This window comes from Colletes latitarsis, chromosome 7 (assembly GCF_051014445.1).
Source record: "Colletes latitarsis isolate SP2378_abdomen chromosome 7, iyColLati1, whole genome shotgun sequence".
Lineage (NCBI taxonomy): Eukaryota > Metazoa > Arthropoda > Insecta > Hymenoptera > Colletidae > Colletes > Colletes latitarsis.
Genome location: NC_135140.1, coordinates 7,958,966 through 7,976,828, shown reverse-complemented (window position 1 = coordinate 7,976,828; position 17,863 = coordinate 7,958,966). Strand labels below are relative to the sequence as shown.

Here is a 17,863-nt window from a genome sequence, read left to right as displayed (position 1 = left end):
TTGGGGATTAAATTAATAAAATGGCGGTACCTTGAAGTTGAGCGGCGAGAGCTTCCTGTTGATGAGCACATTGAACGTGAAGTTCTCGAAGCCTGGTCATCTCCGAGGTGGCGGCGCGATAAAGAATCACCAAAAGAACAACCACCACCCCGCAACCCCCGTATACGGCCAGGCGGCCACTCCGGCCCCTGCCAAGTCGAGAACCGCTCATCTCTGCAAATAGAGGGGTATCCGTTTTAATCCGTCCCTCTATCAATTTTGTAGCTTAATTGTTTTATACTTCTACCGAGATAAAATGTAACGAATACACATTTTATCTCTGCAGCGCGAATAACAATCTATGTAGACAAAACTCTGTCTGCTTTTAATTGGTACACTACTCGCGTTAGTAAACATTTCGCAGTTGCTTGGTAGTATTTGTTTTCTGTTGATCTCAAAACCCCCTAACTATCAGTTTGTATCAAGTTTCAATCAGTTTGTATCGTAAAGGAAGCATAACAAGCAATTATGGTACAACGATATGATATTTGCATTAGGCGCTCGTGGCGACAACGTTTCTGCAGGAAGTGCTATCTGCTGCTCCGAAGATTAGAGGACGATTAATTTGTCAACACGATGGAACACCATTTTTAATTAGAGATTCATTAAGTTTTCAATGTATTCACTATATCTCGGAAAAAGTTGAGAATCACTTCTAACTTCTAACTCTTATTTATTTACTGAACCACTTTTGTACAAAAACTGGTGAAAATCTGTGTCTCGGAAGACAGACGACTCGAATAATAAAGATCGTTAGAAACGATTTTCCGAGAAGATGGTTGTTAAAGCGACGCGTTGGCGCAAAAGTCTAAAAATTAGCGTTCGTTCGATCGTAAACGGACGGGATCCTTTTGTTCGTCGCGGCGAAGTGAAAACGAAGAATAAGGTCAAGGGGTGAGAGCGGCTCGAACAGGAAAGTAATTTACGCCAGACACTCGTCATAGTGCGCGGTTCAACGTTAACTGCGAGTGAAAGTCGATGATTGCAACGAATCATACGATAATTTCTGCTGTACTTGACGCGCATCTTTCTCGTCGTTGCGTATCTTCCAACGGCCACCAACCTCGCGCACGTTTGCTATTCGCCCGCGAACGTGGACATTAATTCAACCGTCCATTAGTTCGTTCACACCGGAGCCTAACAGCGTACGTAATATTGGCCTGGCGTTTCTCAATTCTCGGAGAACAATTTGAGACTGAATTTTTTCGAAGACTTTCGAGAAATTGATAAATATTTTATACTATTCGAAACACTCTTAAAATAGTTACGATGTAATAGTCGGTTCTTTGCTCTGTTAGGAGCGGTACTGGAGTATTTAGGTCAGTGGACATTGGAGGGGGGTTATGGCACATGGCCGGAAAACTTATGAGTCCAAAAAGAGTGCAACCGTAAACGTCCCACTCAGAAAATATGGCGGCAAACTTGTTGAAGTGCCTCTTCGCCGATTTCAACGGGACTTTTTTTAAACAGTATAGCGTATGAGCGAGAGAGAAAAAATTACTAAAATTAATAGGTGAGGAATAGAGACTCTGTGCAACGATTTATTAATAACGTTTATTCAATAAATAATTATATGTTCGACGAGAATTTTTACTGATGGAATAAACATTATTCACATTCTTGGCTTCTATTTGTTATCTAATATCATTTAATTAATTTAATATGTTAATACGCGTTGTATAGTTCCCCTTAGGTATAATACGTGCAACAAAAATGTGAAACGATCGGCAGCACACTTAAAGAGTATGAAAGTCCGTCCAATCAACGTTCGTGATATATGATCTTAATCGTGATTCATCCTATAATTCAGAAGGCTACAAGTAATTGCACTGCTCTCCTTTTTACTACCATACTTACGTTTCATTTTATCACAGAGACCTCTTCATGTCTTTCATACTCTTCTTGAATTATAAACGACTAGTAGATTATAATTCTACTCTGTTCAATCGATAAAACTAATACGCAGTTTTCTCATTGAATGTATCTTACGTACTTGCGGCAGCAAAAGGTTATTTAATTGAATAAAATATTTGCAGGAAGCGATATTTTTCCAAGTTTAGAGCATCGAAAAAGAGACGAGGATCTCTAAAATAATCGAATGTATTTTTTCGTTATTTAAACTCGAATTAAAATAGAGTAAATTAAAAATAGCAAGTTTTTTTTTAAAACTTTTTTATTTAATGTCTTACATACTTACGAGAGCAAAAGGTTGTTTAATCGAATAAAATACTTGCAGAAAGCGAAATTTTTCCAAGTGCAGAGCATCGAAAAAGAGATGAGAATCTCTAAAATAATCGAATGTATTTTTTCGTTATTTAGACTCGCATTAAAATAAAGTAAATTAAAAATATTTGTTTTTCTTGCGACGGTTGGCGCGTCCATTGTTGTCACGGCCGCCATTATTCCTGGGCACGGAGGAGCAGCGTGCGCTTTCGCATGGAAATCGACGAAAAACGTGTTTTTCAACGGTGTCTACGATTAAGCGGTCGGTCAATTTTCGTGAAAGCAGATTTTAGAAGGTAACTACTTAAACACCACGATCCGCGAAGCGTGCAAGCGAGCACGACAGACGAGGGAATTGGCCGGCATTAAATTTAACGAGCGAAGAACAAGGCCGCAGAATTCGTAATGGTCGCAACTAGCGCTCGGAAACTTAAACGAAGGATGGTTCGTCCTAATTATGTCTTCCGTCCACATTTTCTCCTCGCGTGTCTTTACTACAGCAATTCTAGTAACTTCCATCTTCCCTGAGAACCTGTTCCATGCGGGCAATGCAACAAAACCGCCAGAAGTATCCTCATTCCTGAGTCGGCTCTATTTTTGTATCTTTGCTCGACGCGTGGAAATACTTGCGTATTTACCATTCGATGCACCCAATTGTTCAGATGCCTCCCTGCACGGCCGTCAGTAAGCGAATTGTTAAAAAAATGTGTACACAAATGCTTCGATATAAATGTTACAGATAATGGAAACTGGATTTAGAATGCTATAAAATGTAACTACTAAACGCGGTCTATTAATAGGATCGTGAATTGGTGAGTTATCGGAGATTAAAATTAACGTCTTATCTTTTATACGGTACCAAGATCCTCGAGAAAATTATTTTATACTAGAAACTAGAACAGGGTCGAGTTGTTTTCCTCGGAGGACGGAGGAAGTACTCCCCGAAGTCGATTATCGTATAATTGTTGATTTAAAATTACAAGTTTGAAGATTAATACGCTTGAATTAATATCAGCTTTTTGGACGAGTGTTTTTCATGCTTCGTGTTGCAATTACACCGTGTTATCACGTCGATGAGAACGGGGAACAGATAAAGCCTCCCGTGTTTTCCGTGCAAACTGCTGATTTTATCTCACGCCTAAGCGATGCGATAGGTGTTGCTTGATACGACTATTTTATTGTAGAAATTAGATATTAGCTGCGGTTAAGCGGCTATAAGAAGATACCGTGCACGGCGGATGGATTACAAGGACGAGAACGCCAGGAGTGTCGTAAAGAGAAATCTGCAAAAAAAGAGCCGAAGGTCCGGCTGGTACTCCAAGGAAACGTATTCTGTTTAAAACAGTCCTGAGGAAAAGTGTTGAAATTATTAAGTAGTAATATATTCCAGGAGTTTATATTCTTCTGGCAAGAATTATGCGCTAATAAAAGCTCCATCCCCCAACACCCTTAATCCATGGTCTTCGAGGCTTCTTTGCCTCTCGAGTCGTTAAATGTCCATTAACCCTCTCCCCCTCCCCTATTCTTCCATTTCCTGTTCTCCCATAGAATTCGTTGATTCATGAAAAGCCTCCTGTGTATGGGGCAACACAAGTATACCAAAACCCAGACCCGAACGTCTGAAATTGGACACCGGTAATTACGAATGGCCGCTTTTATCGCCGCGCTTCCGTCGGGGTTTTTCGCGAATGGAAATTCCATACGTCTAGCGTGGATCATCCACGGTTCGTTCGTCCTTATTGGTCGCGCGAATTACGGAGGATGTTTGCCCAGGGAGACGATATACCTCGTGGGGAAAAAATTGCGCGCACGAGATGGAGTTGGCTACCTAGCGACTGAATTCGAGTTCACTGACACTTTCGAGCACGCGCGATAGATCCTGCTTTCGTCTCCTTTCACGTGTGTACGTATTTGCTCTGTGTTCTGTGCTTTCTAACCGAACTCGAATCAGGCTCAAACACGTTCAATTCGAATTGCTAAACAGCAATTTGATCGGCCACGGTATCGCCAATTCGGTTCTGCTTTTCTTTCAGAGACTGGCTACGCTTAAAAATTTTTAGATCCCTAGAATGCGAGCTACTTTCGCGCAAAGTGTATTTTTTAAGGTAGATTTATCAACGTGCTTAAATCTGCGAGCACAACGCGTTACTTAAAGGAAACAGGATAATTTGGAAACATTTAATTTAAGGCGATAGTATATTCTATATTTACGACTAGATCATATTTTTAGCAACGTTCGTAAAATGCCTCCGACAATTTTATCGTCGATTCGATAGAGTTCTCAGAAGGCCACTGTAAAACCGGTTTATACCTAACAGCGTGGTGTAAGGTCATAAACGCAACGTTTTGAAGATACTTCACGCACCGTCGGATATTCAACGTGCAATTAAGAAATCTTTCTATTGTAATTTATTCGCAAGAACCCTGAATCAAAGCAATCTTCGTGTTAAATAACGCGATCGTATCGTTTCTACGATCATTAAAACTGTCAAATTATGTCATCCTTAACGGAGAGTGCACAGCTAATCACCATTATAAAAATATTTATACTTTTATATAAATATCCACTTCGAAAACCAATTGCGTAATTTCGAAGGATTGCACATTGGAAAAACTTAAAATTTGTATATAAATATCGAATTAATCGCGTATTTAAACATAAACAGATAAGCTACGTCTGTGTTTTCCCCATTCGTTTCATTGAACGAGACGACAGATTTCATTTAACTAGAGTTTCCTTATTTAATCATACTCCACCGATTGTTATTTACGTGTACGTAATTTTTTAGTACACTTACACATTCGATTTCTCTAATAAACAACGTAGCAACATGGCGAACATTTATATATAAAAACACTTACTGCGTATCACTGGTACAAATGCATCTGATCTTCTCTCATAAGATTTATTTACTCAATGTTTACCACAAATTGTAAAACACTCTTATCAAACAACAGGCTAAACTAATGCGCACCATTCGTCAACAGCTCTTTAAGTCCATTAAGTATGATTCCCGCGTAAAAAGCTACGATATTCGTCGGGGTGCACCTTACATTTAAAATACTAGCGAAAACATTTTAAAATGGATTTATGCCCATTCACATTTATCAATTCCCACGCCGTTTAAGGCTCTAAAATGCGCGTTGCATCGTTTTTTAACCGGTACAATTTATATCGATATTGATATATCGTCGAACATTTTACGAAACATGTTTTTCCCACTCGCAAACTAGAGAATCGACCGCGAACGATTACCTCTTCATGGGCGATTATGATCACAGATTTCCATCGGCAGTTTACCATGAAATTTTTGCAGCTGTTGCAACTTTCTATCGACACTTCACGAGGCACATTCTTCCGAGCGAGTATTTAAAATCGGAGGAATCACTCTGTTTCGTTTGCACCGATCTTCCGAATTGGCACACAAAAAAATACACCACACTCTTGAAAATATGTATCGAGAAGTGGTCCTACCTCATGAACAATGCGAACACCGTACTCTCAGCTCTTTGTCATCGCCGCGTCCTCGAGCGTTGTCCCGCGAGCGATACCGAACGAGTAAACAGGCGTCGCGTCGCGATTGCACGGCCACGGACACGATGTACACAGCGTCGGAGCAATCCTCGACTCGAAATCGACGCCCCGATCGAGACGAAGCACGGCCGCCAGGTTAGGACTCTCACGCAGAGCCCGGGACTCGACTATACAGTATAACGCTTCGAATTTCTTGCCTCCTCCACTTGCCTCCACTTACTTGCAGCTGCCACCGCCATTAAGCAGGTAGAAAATCGGACCAATCGCACGCCGCCACTTCGACGATGACCAATGCAGAAACTTCGTGATACCAACCTATGCGACAAAAATATTCTTACGGAACGCGATGATTCGCGAGCTCGCCGTCAGAGTTTTCGCGCGCTTGCAGAAAAATTAAAAATTTCTCCTTACGGTCGATCCAACGAAAAGAAAGGTTTCAAAGCTACTATCGTCGTTTAAGTAAGCGTACATGTCCATTGGCAGAACAGAATTAAAAGTTACTTGGTCATTTGCATCGAGCGTTGTATTTTTAATTGGGGTTGCAATTGAGATGTTTTACTGAAATTATAATGAAAATCTTGATAGGCTCGATCTGGAGCGAGTTAAATCGATGAGCGAATCTCCTTAGTTTCTGGTTCTGCGAATGAAAGCACACGAAGATGTGAGAGTGACCCTCTTGCAGGCTACTAGGTCACTGAGAATTTCTCGTCGGAAGACGATACGTTTCTCCACTTTGCTCCGCTTGCTGTCCGCGATATTAAAACATTATTAACGCGGCGTTCGCTCAAAATAAATTTCAAACCAAATTACTCGAAAGCAAGTCTTTCAAAGCGTAACGTTTACGAGCAATTGCGACCAAAATAATTGATTATAGATGCAGTTGTATATTCTATCAAACATCTTAACATTTACGATTTTATTTAACACTTGAATAAAAGCTTAAAAGGACGATCGAGTTAAAGAGTTGGATACAGAAGAATTGAAGAAGCGTTTGCACGGAGCGCCTCTAATGTCGGTATAGTGACTTTGCGGCGTAACGAGGGGGCGGTTGGCAGGCGTGTGATCTCGCGGGGCACGGCTCGGCGAGCATCGGCCGCTCAGTCAAGAAACTCGACTGCATCGAATAACTACGAGCGAGGTTGAAATCATACGAGCACAGGAGCCGCGCTGCTCTCTCCTGCTATCGGCTCTGCCTGTACGGCGGTGGCTCTCTGCCGATTCTATGGTGTCGTGGGTTGTTCCGGGTGCAAGACAAGTGCGGTAATTTCGGTGTGGGGCCGAGTGTGTTCTCAGGGACTCGCAATTAAAGGACGAGCAGGCGTAACGGGGACGGGGAGAAGGAACACCACTCGTTTTTCCTTTGCTCTGAGCACGGACGCGCGCCGCTCCTGGAACTCTTTTGAGAGGTTCGCGTTTCAACGTCCACTGCCGAAAAGGGGCAGCGCCTGGTGACAGTGATGAGTGTTTCTCTGATTGTGCTCGTCGTCGACACCATCGTGCCCGTTGTTCGGAGCTTACGTGACTGTGACCGTGACTGCCGTGCCGTCGCCGCCGTGATGTGCTTCGCGAGCTCGGCCGCCAAGGAGATGCTGTGAGTACGCCTTCTCCTTTTATTCCCTCCTCTTTTTGCCCGACGAGATCGCGTTTCCGTTACACGAGCAAGTTTCGGGGCATTTGTTTATGTGCCACAGATGGTACCGAAGGTCGGTCCCGGAAACGGATCGAAATTACGATTTATTTCACGACGATCGCGTTCGTCCACTCTCGATGCGATTCTTTTGTTCGGTTCTCGACATTTCTTTCGCGGCATTTGACAGAAATATTTCGAGCCTACCGCTGACCGGAAACGAGAGTCGCTCGAATCAGCGATGCAGCGTTTGTCGACCGTCGTGTTTCTCGATAAGAATCGCTCGGCTATCGATTCGCGGCAAAATCGTGCGAGAAATCGTTCGGTAGCGGACCGAAAGTCAGAAATTAAGTCGGCGGCGTAACGAGGCCGTTGCTCTCCGCCGATAATGCACAGTTGCAGACGCGGATATTTTTTTTTTTCCTTTTACGAGCTCGCCGCGTGTTGCGTGGCTGTGTGTAATTTTTTCCCCCTTTTTCGCGAGATAAAGCCGGAGTTAGCGGGGCAGTTTTTTGTCGGCGACGTTGCTGCGCAATAAAGACGGCTCGTGGCGATTCTAATATGGTGGCTCGGTGCCGACGGAAACGTCGAAAGTCCGCCGAAAAGGGTTTCCGATCGGGATACACGGCCGTTTGACGCGTTTCCCATTTCCGGCCGTCTCGCGGCCGTCCCCGAAGCCATAGATTTCTCTCTGGGCGTCACGCTTACGTTACGTGTAAACGCGCCTCGCCGGGCGCTCGTCCGTTGAAAACGAAAACCGCGTCGAAATTGGTAATTCGAACATTTCCTCGGCAGTCTCGATTTCGACACTCGAGCTCGGAAACCCGGTAGCATGGAAACGAGCCGCCACGCTCGCAGCTTCGACGGAAAAAGAAAGAGGAATAATTAGTCATGCGTAAAGTTAAAACGACTCGATCGTCGCGAAGGCTATGGAATTATGATAATCTCGAGCTACTATTCGCCGCGGAATATAAACGAAAAATGAATATTTATACGAAAATCATGTACTAGCACAGAAACTTCTGTAACGATTCAATGAATCGCGCGAGTATGTGTACGAGTTTAGACGTGGAGCCGACTCGAGTAGTGGTTTCGAAGATTAGAGTCGTTCCTTGTTGGAAACGAATCCAGTCGTAGTATCGGATTTCGTGGAATTTAACGAACCGATCCACGGTAGAATGTTTCGATTTGGTATTAATTTCGGATTAACGTTCGCTAGTTTCGTCAACGATCAATCCCTCGATTTTTTTCGATGCATCACTGGAAGGGAAACGGCTCGCGTGATGCACGACGCTTCGGAAATCTATGAAATTGATAGCCACTTACGTAACACGGCATGCAGAACCGCGAGAATACAGAGGCGATTAGACGCCATTTTTCACCAGCGTCCTTAACTCATTAAGCAAATAGGGAGTAACGGTCGTGCTGCGTGTTGCGTTAGTGACGTGTACCGTTTCGAGTAACAAACAGATTTTCGATCCGCCATGTTTTTTCTCGAAAAATCGTATTTCTCGACGGTACAATTTTTCCGCCATTTTTAGTAATTGGAAGTACCGAATATTTCTAAGACGCGTCAAAAACGATGTTTTTAATGGAAGATTATTATGTTTCGTACGAGCATCACGGGAACGGTTAAGCACAAATATGGGGATTTCTCGATCGAGAAATTGTTCGAACGTACTTTTACCGTCGAGCGAACTTTCGCGCCATATTTTCGTCGCCGTAGGGTTATTTAGTTTTCCACGATCGTGGTGAACTCGAGCGTGGAAATTTATAGAATTTCTTCGAATCGATACGAATGAAAATATTTGTGGAAACGTTGGAGACATCCGGAAAATGGAACGTGTTATTTAGAATCAGCGTCGTCCGTAAATTGTTGCCTCTTCCGGTTCTCCCACCTCCTTGGGGAATTCAAACGTGAAAGAAGAGCCGGCATTAGAAATCTATGCCACGATTGTCTTGTTTTGATTCGTTATCGTCTAATATATACGTTATAAATAGAGTGTTTAACACTAAACAATAAAGAAAATGGACGAATTCATTCCTGTTTCTCGAATCACTGCAAGTCATGAAAGTCGAACGTGTTCTGTGCTAATGGGCACTCCATAGATATGCAAATAATTCCGCAAATTTTTTATTTGCGTCGAACTGATCGTTTAAAAATGTTTCGTAGGTGTACACCAAAATTTAAAAAGGAGGAAATAAATATAAATAATTCTAGGATTTTACTTTAAATTTAATTGGAAATATTTGTTTTAATTAATTACTTCAACGGCGCAGTGAATTTTTTTTCATGGTATTTCTAAAATTAAATTCAGTAAAACGATGCTTTGAACATCGTTTTTCCAAATGCACCGGTAAAAAATGTTGAATTTGTTATTTGGATAAGCTGCGGACATAATGCTAGGAATTTAAATGTGAATAATGTAATAGAGGGATTAAGTATTATCTCTTCTCTTATGGTACCCCGTTGTATTTCCTTCTTAATATAGTTGATGCAAAAGGGTTTCTGCTTCCTCTTTGAACCATCGTTTGAAATGCAGAACCTTATTTTGTATTCTAAACAATTGAAGTCATAGTTTTGATTGTTATACGGTGAAATTTATGTTAATACAACATTTGTTTACGATTAGATCTTATAAGAAATGGCAGGATCTTTTTAAAAACAGATATTACTCCAGTAAAATAATACTGGAATGATTGATTCCAATATAAATTTTAACTTTGTTAAACTTATTATTGAAAGATAAACTCGTCGAAGTAGAAGTGAAATTTTGAACATTTAAGGTTTACCTTTTGCATCGATTGAGAACCACTGAATAACGACCAGCCAGATTAGATATCTGAATCTTGACTGTATCGACGTGGACACGTTAGCATGGAATAGCTACAAAGTGTGTATCGTCCCTCTTTCCAGAACATATCGTCGATAGTTACAGTGGTTTTGCTCGCAATGGAGGCACATCAAGGAAATATCATTGCTCGATGTAAGATTAAGATAGATGAATCTTAACGATTTGAAACGGGCTTGCAGTCCCTCGACTAATAAGCTGTTGCAGCGACACACCCAGTGCAGCAATTGCAATTGCATCCTCCCACCCCTGCTACAAATATCCAATTTAACCCTTGATATTGCTGTTATTCATTAATTTACGTTAGAAGAAATCTTGATCAACGATAAAATAATTCGTTCCAAAGAGTTTAATCATCGAATCTGAATTCTATTTAAGGGTAATCCTCTTTAGTTTTCCAGTAAAGCTGGGGTTGAAGTAAAGCGGAATTTCAGGCAATTAAATACGCAGAAGAACTTGGGTAACTTAGAAAAACTAAATAAATTATTTCCTTATAGTATATTAATTAATTTGTATTTCCAAGCAACGACAAAAGTTACGTCCTAGATCCGCCAGAGGACTCGTCGGTGAGGCTTTTCTAACGGATCTTACCTTAAACGCGGCTCTCGGTTGGAAAGTATCTCCTACATAAGGAAACTAATCAAACTCAGCGGCGAGAATGATGTGCCATCTAGTGGTTAAGTTACTTGGAGGTTTGACCAGTAAAATTTGGATGGAACGTTACCTGAGGTAATCAGAATAAAAGAAGGGTGGAAACTAACCTTTATTTATTTATTTTGAATAAATTTTACAGAAATCGTTCGCTATATTATCTTTTTAAAAATGTAAACAATGACGATCATACAGAAGATTTACACTTATGCACAATACTAAAAGCTTCTAAAGAATTTAAAGAAACTTCCGAGTATTTCCCACAGTTTTCAAGACAGCATCAGGAGTTAAACTTTTAAGGGTAGGTTCGCCCCGTAAACTCGAGTCACCTCGACGACAGGAAATACGTATGTCTCACTTTTGGTCTGTTACTGCACCTTACAAGGTTGCAAAGTTCCATCAAAATCGACAGAGGAGTACTTTGCAGATGTTCCTTGTAAAAGAGACCTTGTAACATCAGGTGTTAGGGGATGGCAAAATTGAAAAACGTAAGAAGGCTAGTCAAAAATAAATATTCATATACTGAGATTGTACCAAGACACTTACATGGAATACAATTTATTCATTTCTTTTTCGTTAAATTGGAATCAATTTCTAAGTTTGTCAGCATTGACTCGATTATTGCAACAAATGAGGTTGCAGACGCTATTCGTGAGCCATCAGTAAGCTGCGTTACTTTTTATTGTGTACAATGATTGTTGCAAGAATTTCGCGTCCTGATTTCTTGCAACAATCGAGGTTCTGCTATATTCAAACTGGTACCGCGTCAGAGAATTCCAGGACTCGTAGATTAAGAGACACGATCTCTAAGGAAGATTTATACGATTTTGTAGGCACCGCGTGACCGTTGCACAAAATACACTTTTCTGAGATCTCCAGTCTCTGCATCCCTCGCGTTCTTGGATGGTAAAAACTTGGTTCGAAGACTCGGTTTCGCCGACAAAAGATTGTACGGTAAATGGATCGATCCAACGAAGGAACTCTGCTAGCAAAACAGTTACAGTCATTGCGGTTGTCGAGTAGATGTGACGTGGGTCTCGCGTTCCATTCAAATCGAATTCTGCGCTGAACGCAAGAGGCAGGCGAGATTATCGTCGACGACGAACAGATTCCGTAGAATCTTCGTACCACGGATCCACCTGCCGAGGTGGTTGTAAAAGTCGTCCTAATTATTTCTGTCGATGCTTGGCGATTGTTGATTCGCTCGCCACGAAGTGGAACATGAAATTATTTCAGACGCGTTGGTCTGCAAAGCCCATCGAACGCTACGCGTGATAATTTCTTGGGTACTTCACAAAATGGCAGACGATTGGAAGAGAAGACCTTAGAATTCGTTTGGAATTAAGGCGTTTATTACAAACTGGGCCTGTTATAGTTTATTGTAACTAAGGAACGTTTTAGATAACTCGAAAATCAGGTTTTTCAGCTCAATACTAGCTAATGTTATGCTCATCAACAGATAAGGACGAGTAATATTCTTAGGTTGATTGCAAAGAAGTAGTTAGTGATCGGTAAACGTCTCGCGATGGCTTGTTATTCGAAGCAAGAGAGGATCGAGGCGATTTACATTTATGTTGAAGCTGATTGGCGGTATGGTAGCATTAATCGTATTTATCGTACAGTAATATTATTTAAAAACTCGGAGAAACCGGTAGTATTGAAGACGAAGAAGGATATCTAAACTGTTACAAAGTTGTAACTAGTTGTAACTGTAACAAGTTGCTGCTGTTCACACAGAACAAAGAACCGTTTTTATTACCAAACCATTCACTCGAAATAGTTCAAACTTTCCTTTTTCCCCGTCGAGGCGTCTCGACCGGGCGACGAAGAATATTTTCAAGAAATCCCCGACTCCATTAAATCAATCAGGCCAGTCAGCTAGTTCGTCGAAGCCGATCAATCCGAACCGCAATCATCGTGCGAATTAAAACGTCAAACGAATCCCGATTCAATCGGACGCCGCGGCGCGTTTAGCTGAGAAACTCTAGAAAACCAAGTTCGCCTTTCGATTGTCGATCGATGATCGACTCTCGAACGCCTTCCCATCCGTCGTGTGTTAATTAAAAACGCTTGAATTTCGACCAGAAAATAAAAGAAATCTTGCGGTTCGGTATTCCCCGGATTAGTGAAACAATTTTTCCCCGAGTATTTGCAGCTAAGCCATCCTCTGTTCATTTTTGCCACGCTGTCTATGCAATTGGATAAGTAATTGTCTTGATTAGAGAGAAACGTTGATTTACATTGGAAAGTGACGATCGATCGATGATCGATGATCGATTCTCGAACGCCTTCCTACCCGTCGTGTGTTATTTAAAAAATCTTGTATTTCGACGAGAAAATAAAAGAAATCTTGCGGTACGGTATTTCCCGGATTAGTGAAACAATTTTTCCCCGAGTAGTTGCAACGAAGTTAACCTCTGTTCATTTTTGCCACTCTGGTTATACAATTGAGTAATTTTCTCTATTAGAGGAAAACGTTGATTTACATTGGAAAGTGACGATCGATCGACGATCGTTCATCGAGTGTTTCGTTTGTTTTGTTGTCTTTCCAACGATCGTGTGAATATTCGAATAACGATGGCCATGGATAGTAATAATTCATACTTCGTACCACTCTAGAGCAGCAAGTATTAACATTAATCGGTCGTTGTTCGATTAATACGCTCGTGGAGCATTATTGTATTGATTAATTACGCAAGATCATGCCAATTACACAAGATTCGGTCGTGTATGAGAATGCATTAATTCACAGGTATGCCCACGTGTCCAAAGCAACTTTGTTATCCTTGTCCGGTCATAATTCTCCCCGAATTTGAATAATAACCGGGACATAAATATTCGTTCGAGAATATTCAGCTTCTTTGCAAATTCATGAACTTTATGCTACCGCGGCGGTAATTTTCGTTTCTTATACGTATTATTGACGTCTGTGACAGAAGACACAAGTTTGCTCTTAAATTATTTTCTTGTCGATGAATACTCTTTTTTTCTAATTCGATACTCGGTGTTCGTAGTATACGTATAGCATTAGAAAGATTTTAGAAGAATTTAGATACACCGTTAATATGATGTTGCAATTTTGAATTCAACGCCAAAAACGCGGGAAGGTTAAAAAACACTGTGACAATCATTATTATACGCTTTCAATTAAAATTATTTCTTCGTTTTTGGTCTTCAAACTGATTATATTTCGAGGTTCGAGCCAGAATTATACTCTTCCCTGTTATTCGCAACTTTTCCGCCATTTTCCTGGAAACAGGAATTCCATTAAAGCTTTCAAATCTGCCGACCCTTTCATCAGACAGGATCGATTTTGCCGTCATCGTCTATTTGAATTAAAACGAGCTAGGCTTCGGACTTCGGAGGACGTATCAATCTACACCGACATGGGAGAAATGTCAGTCGTTGCGAGCGAAATTAACAGAACGATACTTCAATTTCATGGAAGCCCGCGCGTCTGCAGAAAAACACAATGATTTTCGATAATTACGTTCGCTCCCGCAGCTACAATACGACCATAAAATTAATTTATTCCATCTACAATACTCCTTGTTTCCGTGTGAAAACAAATCATTTTATCCATGGTTCGTACTTAATTTACATACTTGATATTTATATTTCCGTATCATTTTAATTTTGTTAAAAATACATATTCATATACTGAGATTGTACCAAGCCACTTATATGGAATACAATTTATTCCTGATTTTTTTCGTTAAAATGGAATAAATTTGTAAGTTTGTCAGCATTGGCTAAACTATATTCAAAGAGGATCAGTATTATTATTATTCATATACTGAGATTGTATCAAGACACTTGAACCAAATATAATTTATTCCTGATCTCTATTTCGTTAAAATGTAGTCAATTTGTAGATTCTTATTCAAAATTCTCGAGTTCGGATGGTGGAAGCTCTACCGTGCTCCAAGCATTCGTAATATCCGATTTAGCAACGTCATCCAGATACGCAACGTAACCGGAAGTCGGAATTACGCGTACTTTTAAAGATCGTGTGCCGTTCGCGGTGCACCGGGTGTTCGTTAAAATCAGTTTCCACGTCGTCTCGAGTAGCGATATCTATTTTTCGTAAATTCTTGAAGCTTTCCGCCTCGGTTCGCCGAGTCGTCGAGGGCCCTGCGACAACCTCGTCGCGAGTTTCGCGATGCAGCTCGCGGCGTATTGCACAGGAACTTCGGTACGAAATTCTGCGGGCAATTTGCACGATGTAGGCTCTCCTGCAAGTGGGTCAGCCTCTCGGTGTCCGCGCGAAAAAAGCTTAAGGCGCTGTCTGCGGCCATTACGCTACGCTCTTAACTCACCAGCAGAGATGGGCAAAATTCTATTCGAATAACAAACATCAAATGTTATCGTTACTACAATTTATTCGCCACGATCGAACGGTTAAATTCTCATTTGTTAATTGTGATTTCAATGAGATTGGGACGTTAGAAACCTGGGTAAATAAGAATTTTTAACATGAAAATATCGTGACTACAATATTTAGACTCGTTTTAATTGTTATGATTTAAATTATACAGAGTGTTCGGCCACCCCTGGGAAAAATTTTAATAGGAGATTCTAGACGCCAAAATAATACAAAAATAAAGAATACTAATTTGTCGATGGAGGCTTCGTTAAAAAGTTCTTAACGTTTAAAGTTTCGTCCGTACTGGATTTTTTTTCTCGAAAATGTGCAGGATTTCCGGAGTATGTTTATTCATCAAAAATGATTGTAATTTACCCCCACAAACGAAAATAATTTTTTCAGAACGATTTGAAATTTTTTAATTTTGTCAACAAATTTTGCACCTTCTCAAATTTTTTTCTAGAAAGTAGGTAGGATTTCGGGGGTATGTCAATTGACCAAAAATGGTTGTAATTGATCCTTGCATTTGAAAATAATTTTTTTAGAAAGATTGGAAATTTTTTAATTTTGTCGACAAAATTTCACAGCTACTCGAATTTTTTTCTCGAAAGTGCGAAGGATTTCGGAGGTATGTGTATTGACCAAAAATAGTTGTAATTGACTCCCCTAGCTAAAAATAATTTTTTTATAACGATTTGAAATTTTTTTTTTTCGTCGAAAAATTTAGACACCTACCCCCTGTCGATTTTTCTTCAAAATTCGTTTTTGATTTTTAGTAATTTTATTTGACGCCCTACAGAAAAGTTGTCTAATACTTTTTTGTAGGTACCCATGAGCACTAGTTCAGAAAAAAGTTTCACTTGAATATATTCACTATTGTAGGTGTTATGGCAGTTTGAAAATTGGACCATTTTTATGGGGTTTTTCCTATTTTGCGGAGTCAAGGAACAACTTTTCGAATATTTTTGCTATTTCTACATTTTCTATATCTAAATACGCGTCGTTTGGTTTTTTAAACATCAAAATCGTCCAATCCGTTCAGGAGTTATGACATTTTAAAGATTTACATGAAATTTCAGGGAAGCATTTCTGGACTCACATTAGATTTTCGGTGGGGAATTTTTTGCTCGAAAGTGCATAGGAGTTCGGGGTTATGTGTAATGACCAAAAATGATTGTAATTGACCCCCGCAACTGAATATAATTTTTTTAGAATGATTTGAAATTTTTTAATTTTGCCAAAAAATTTTAGTACCTACTCGAATTTTTTTCTCGAAAATGGGTTGGATTTCAGGGGTACGTGTATTCACCAAAAATAATTGTAATTGAACCCCGCAACCAAAAATAATTTTTTCAGAATGATTTGAAATTTTTTAATTTAATTTTTTCATAACGAAGCCTCAGTCAAGAAATTGATATTCTTGATTTTCATCTTATTTTGACAATCTACAATCTCCCATTAAAATTTTCCTCAGGGTTGACTGAACACCCTGTATAGACGTTGATAGGGTTACTTGTATAGTAAGTCTTATAAACTAATAATATAATTTCTGTATAGAATCAGTATTTATTCTTTTGGCTTTTTTCTCTTGTTCTTCCCTCACCGAGCTCTGGGTACCAACATGTTTTCTGTGACAAGTTTTGAATAAGAATTGATCCGTGCGTCTCTAGAACGGAGTACTTGAAATATTAATGCTAGTTAGAATGTGGTGTGTCCAGCTTGCACAGGAAGCGAGAGGAAACGTAACAATGACTATGGATGATCCTTCGAGGCTACTGTTCCGCTGCCTCGGGATCAGCGGGATAGATTTGGCTTCGATAGAGACGAGCAAGACGATTAAGGAACAGGCGAGGTGTATTTTCGTCGGCCTCGGCGCGTATCGGTACCGTAAAATCGCGTTGCGCCATTCCCAGCGACACCGAACTCGCGCTGCCAGGGGAACGATCATAAAACGCTACTCAATTAAACTCGACACGTGACTAAACTAACGAGCCATACATTTTGTAAGGTTTGTAAAAATGCTGTCGATCGTTAGCCGCCGGCAATAAGATCGGGACTCGTTTCAACCCCTTCGAACCTGCACGATATTTAAAACTGGACGATTCGTGCAAATCGGGACTGTGTAAAGATCCATTTGATCATTAATAATTCAGATTTAAAAGAGTTAATCTTTCATCGATTCTATAGCGTAGATACGTATCAATTGTTTTAAATTTGAACTTAAAGAATTGCTTATCGCGTTTAGAAAACAAATACAAATATGTACACAGCTTTCACGACCGTAATTTATTACCTCTTGTCATGAATCCGCGTGTAAAAATTATTGCATAAACAGAGGGACTAATGTATTTATTCATATAGTATTATTGTAATATTTTTCGATCGATCGCTCGCAGGTTTTTATGGTCCCTTGTGCTTAAATCTGTAACTCGCGACTCCCGAGGAATAATGGTGTGGTTCGGCGGGAGGGTCATGTGGCTCCGATTGAGAATCACTGGTTTAATCGATGTGGTAAAAGGTGTAAGCCAGTGGTGCACAAAGTTCGGCCGTTTCATCGTATTTATCCAGTG

At 40.3% G+C, this 17,863-nt stretch overlaps 2 protein-coding genes across 8 annotated transcripts in view; one reads left to right on the top strand and one right to left on the bottom strand.

Annotated features, from left to right (window-relative positions):
* LOC143344045 (uncharacterized) overlaps nucleotides 1–6,044 on the bottom strand; it is a 42,674-nt gene extending 36,630 nt beyond the window's left edge. For 3 of the 6 annotated variants that reach the window (XM_076769625.1, XM_076769626.1, XM_076769629.1), the window contains exons 1-2: nucleotides 5,738–6,044; nucleotides 31–213 (exon numbers count right to left, since the gene is read on the bottom strand). In XM_076769625.1, the coding sequence (XP_076625740.1) occupies nucleotides 31–211 (181 nt within the window). In that variant the 5' untranslated portion in view covers nucleotides 212–213; nucleotides 5,738–6,044. Of the gene's footprint in view, nucleotides 1–30; nucleotides 214–5,124; nucleotides 5,464–5,518; nucleotides 5,704–5,737 lie in introns of those variants that run through there. The other 3 variants (XM_076769623.1, XM_076769628.1, XM_076769627.1) reach the window with 3 other exon arrangements.
* Nucleotides 1–17,863, top strand: part of LOC143344036 (uncharacterized) — a 257,432-nt gene that overhangs the window by 167,844 nt on the left and 71,725 nt on the right. The window contains exon 1 of one of the 2 annotated variants that reach the window (XM_076769592.1): nucleotides 6,915–7,388. The exons of the other annotated variant lie outside the window; for it this stretch is intronic. The gene's annotated coding sequence lies outside the window, so the exon portion shown is untranslated. Of the gene's footprint in view, nucleotides 1–6,914; nucleotides 7,389–17,863 lie in introns of those variants that run through there. 2 annotated transcript variants of the gene reach the window in all.